Source organism: Formica exsecta, unplaced genomic scaffold, assembly GCF_003651465.1.
Source record: "Formica exsecta isolate Colony F162 unplaced genomic scaffold, ASM365146v1 scaffold194, whole genome shotgun sequence".
NCBI lineage: Eukaryota > Metazoa > Arthropoda > Insecta > Hymenoptera > Formicidae > Formica > Formica exsecta.
Window position 1 is genome coordinate 658986 of NW_021849240.1, and position 4936 is coordinate 663921.

Sequence of the window (4936 nt, forward strand, 5' to 3'; positions counted from 1 at the left end):
TTGGACGATACAATGGAATCTAAATTGTCAGAAAAGAGCTCACGTTTACATTGAAATTTTCATTGGAATCAGCGAACATCTATTAATTAAAGAAAATACCAAAGAACAAAAGCAATCTTTCTCTTTCTTCCATTTTAATTTTAATTTTAGATTGATCATCAGCAGTATAACTATTCCAAAAGTACGCTTACCTCTCACGAATATACATAATGCAAACTTTTGAAAGTTTAAAATTTTTATGAGGAAAGAGAGAGAGAGAGAGAGAGAGATTATTTTAAATATGTTAGATAATATTACAGATATATTATTTTAAATATATTTTTTGCCATCTATTTTGTAAGGCAAATACGTTGCTGTAAGAAAGTTTTTTGTAAAGGAAGACAACGCCTCTATATCAGCCTTGCCGTTCCGCAATATACTCAGCTCTTTCGATATAGCATCATTTACGTAAGTCCGGGTTTCAATAGATTTCAATTTCACGAAATCGGTCTTAGTGAGTGAGATTGTTTTCACTCCTAAAATAATTGATTCCGAGGGGTGGATTCCGAGCCAGCGTGCGTTAGGACAAGTCAAACTTTCGTTTTGTCGACAAAGTATCGACGAGCCGAAGCTATAAAAAATTAATATAACATTGCAAAAAATGGAAAGACAGAATATCTTCTAAATAAGAATTACTAATGATTGAGAAATTATAAATCTTACAATATACGTTCTATATTTTAAAACAAAAATGATAAAGAATATACATTCTCCGAGAAAAATTCCGATAAAAAGCGAAAATGATTTCGATTAAATTACCGATAAAGTAACATAATATCCACACCAAAAGGATCCGCGTCTACGATTATATAAACCGGTAGACCTATCTTTTCAGATAGAATATTAACCAGCATTCTGGTATTTATATCCGGATAGCCTTTTCCTGTCACTAGAATACATTTTAATATACGAGGGCAGTCTTCTTCAAGTAATTTTTGAAAAATTGCGTCTTTCTCAATAACCAAGACAAAGTTGGCTTTCGCACGAATTGAAGTTACATTTAAAATAATCTGTGGGATTTGCACGCCTCCGAGTATCGCACAATCGATAACTCGATTGTCGAGTAGTGTGATGGTCATATTTCCTGCTACTAATCCTTTAGGCGTTGCTAATAATCCTGTAAGGACTTTTGGTTATCGATCTCTTTCTCTCATCTTATGCATTTATTATTAAATTATTTGTATAAACAATTTACAATTTTTTTAAATTTCTATAAGATTTATTAAATTTAATAAATTTTTATATAGTTTTCCATAATTAAACAGTAAACACATACAATTTCACAAACTTACTCAAATCCCATGGGGCGCATTCTAATAAATTAGCGACACTATTCATTGCACGATCGATACATCTTTGATGAGGCATCAAACTTTTAGTTATTTCATTCTTCAAATCGTAATAAAACGATCGTTTCGTCTTGGTTGTATTTGTTAGCAACAAACGATGAGCCTCGGACATTATCATCACCATTAGAATAAATTTATTTCTGCTACTTTTTACCGCGAAATTGACAATTATCTTTTTCAAAATTTGAAAATTACTTTCTTTTCTCGTGTCCTGCTCATCGGCAAAGTCAAACATAGAATCGTTGAATACTGTATTTGGTCGAAGACTGGTTGAGCATACTATGCAAACATTTTCTTTCCGTAAATTCGATTCTATAGCAATGTTTCGGCCATTATAGTATGATATGTACGGTGGCTGTCCAACAGATATCTGCTTTATAATTTTCAACGTAACAGCTTCGATGCGCGCGATCAAATCCATTCTAAGTCACATGCGAGAAATGTTAGATATGATGTGTTAAATTTAAGTTTATATTTGCAAGTATATATAATAATAGCAGCTGAGAAGATAATTCACCTGAATTCTTTATTGTCGACTATCGGTATATCGAAACGTATTTCCTCAATACTCATATATTTCTTGGTAACTGATGTAATTGTTTGCCCCCGAAATATTTCATTTGCATTTTGCATTTTATCTAAATTAAAATAAATATTCTCTTTACCTAAATTAAACAAATAAAATAATGATACTTTTATATTATTTAGAATAAATCATTCAAGTCTTTTGTATAGGAATGCTGTTTGGAAAAATAAATAATAAAAAAATGGAAAAGACATAATTGTATCAAATTGTTATTTATCTAATATCTTTTGGATCGTAATATCTTTTAGAGAATCATTAAATCTAATTTTAGTTCTTCTTTCTCTTAACAGATGACTTTAGCTTGCACAAAACACGACTTTGTACAGTGATCGTTCCTATCGGTACAACTAGGAAAAAATAATCAATTTTTCTTATAAATTATAGTAATAATAATAATATATTATTATTGTAATGTGCATTCGCTATTCAACTATTTAAAACAAATATTTCAAAACTGCATTTTCTGTAGCTTTATAGGCTACAATTTTACATAAACGTATATACACATAAAAATCCATAAAATTTCTAACTTTTAAGAGCCGCTATTTTCGTGAATTTAATGTCATAAACGGTTTACAAAGTTTCTTTGTAATAAAATAACAAGACAAAACACAAGGAGAAAACAAAGTAAGTCTACAAAAAGTGATTCGTATTTGAAAAACGTTCAAATGTTATCATAATGTAATTAATAAAAAATATGCACTCGTTTTATAAAGCAAGATAATAAAGCACGCATTTATTCATTTAAATTCAATTTGTATTATTGTATTTATATCTGTGTGTGTATATAAATATATATGTATATATAAGTTACAAAATACCTTTACGCGAAATAAAATCATTCAGTAATTTAATTAATTCCACTGATAAAAAATAAATTCATTATCGGACATTTGATTTTTACTCAGGCTCGTTTTTGTTTTGCATTATATGTATAAAAGGCATTTATTTAATAGTATTTGTATAAAGTAATCATCAAATTTATAAATATCGGCAAATCTAGCATAAGAGAGCGATATGAAAAACTGTGACACTGGAAAAAAAAGAATACATTATTACAGCCAGAGACGAAAGAGGAGGATTCGGATTCGCTTTTCACTCATTCGTCGTTGAATATTACGAGACCGAGTTAAAAGGCGCGATGGCAGATAAAAATCTAGTACCTATCCGAGGCCGACATTCTCACAGCAATAAACATATTAAGTCCCGACTCGTGAGGTAAAGTATTGGCTACAGGGACTCGTTCGAGCTCGTAGCCGAGTAGACATTAATTTTTCTCTCGATCACCGACATTCATATCAAAGTGGCGAATCTCAAGAGAGCCCGGACACCCCGCTGCGTATTTGTGAGCACCGACCATTGAATGGCGCGCTACTGTACGCGTTAAAGACACTTCAGGGACTTATTGTGAGTACGAAATACACCCCTTACTGCAAAACGTTCGATTGTAACGAAATTCAGCGAATTCGCCGTCATTTTGCTGGATAGCCGCATAAGAAAACGATCGTGGCAATTAGCCACAATTTCTGATTTATTTCGAAGATTCATATTTTTGTAATCTATGAGATCTTTGTAATCACAAAGATAATTATATTTGTAAAAATTTAATACTTCTCTTCATACGTGAATATATACATATATAATATTAATATTCGGTCTACGTTATGTTTATAATTAAAAGGCTGGAATATGTTTGAAAAGTATTCATGTGAAAAATCGATTTAGACGAAAAGCTATGAAGAAAATGGAAATAATGAGCATTGGAAATAGAGCCCTATCCCATATAAATTTCCCTAGCCTATGACGTGCGCCGATACAAACGTTTGTGCAAATGGGGAACAATGAATACTAACGAGCGACTATGAGATGACATCCAAAATATTTCGAGACCTACAAATAATTTGACGAAAATAATTTGGCTAGCTTGAAAACATTTATAATAATATTGCAAAAATATAGTTTTAGTTAGGTTAAAGAATGTATGCAAATTAGCATTGATAAGCGTCAGCCATATACGCGAACAAAAGTGAAATACCATCTTAAAGTTCCGGCCTCTTAGATGCTCATAACGAGAATATTCATGAAAAAATAATAGAAGGCGGCAAGCATGCTCGCACTCGGTTTCGCATTAAAGACACTTCAAGGTTGCGCTGTTACAAAAGGGGATAGTGTTACATTGTGCAACGAGCACAGTGGAGAAACACCCCTAAGAATGCCCTCGCCAGCCCTCAAATAGCCCGTATATAACCAACACGCGTCGTCGGCATGTTTTCAAAATGTCAGTTGGAGACACGACGAAAGATTATGAAAAATATATAATTATAATAAACATAAACCTTTGGACAAACGCCAGACTGATAAATAGAATAATATAAAAATAATTTTGCCTGCTTTTAATAACAATAATAAAAAAAAAAAAAAACGATGGACACAGGAGTGTTTCATCATGTATGATGGGAGCATTGAAACTATCCGTACATACGATGTCAAAAATTCCTTGACTTTCGATATATCGATCGATACAAATGTATAGGAGAAAGGAGAGACATGAGGGGTGAAATAGTAGATGGGCAAATATAAAATTCCAAAAATTTCAATACTGGTAATCTTCTCGATTCTAAATGCTCTTCCCGATTTGAATTTGGATGAAATCAAATATTCGGGCTAAACTGTCGATTGATGTGGCAAATACCTGTCGCATGTCAACTAGGTTCTTTTTACTGGAGGTCAGGGATTTTCGAAATACGATATGTCAAGCATTCGAGTGTAAGATGCCATGAATGTGCAGTGAATCGATGTTTGAAAAACTCTAGTCTATTCAGAAAATTGTAACAGCCGAGGTTTTTGATCAAGACGCCGGGAGAGATCGAATCTCTTTTTTCATGTGCTTCTTCATGTGTACAAGGCGATTTTTGAAGATAACATCGAATTTGTCCAAACAGTAGGGATCGCGGCTGCGAAG

General features: G+C 32.4%; 1 protein-coding gene across 1 annotated transcript; it reads right to left on the reverse strand.

The window, feature by feature from the left end:
- Window positions 1-290: 290 nt before the first annotated feature.
- On the reverse strand, window positions 291-4338 carry LOC115234125 (meiotic recombination protein W68). The gene is made up of 4 exons (XM_029804897.1): window positions 1906-4338; window positions 1332-1810; window positions 799-1156; window positions 291-610 (listed from the first exon to the last, which is right to left on the reverse strand). The coding sequence occupies exons 1-4, from the start codon at window positions 2019-2021 to the stop codon at window positions 310-312; spliced, it is 1254 nt and encodes a 417-aa protein (XP_029660757.1). The 5' UTR covers window positions 2022-4338; the 3' UTR covers window positions 291-309.
- Window positions 4339-4936: the final 598 nt, after the last annotated feature.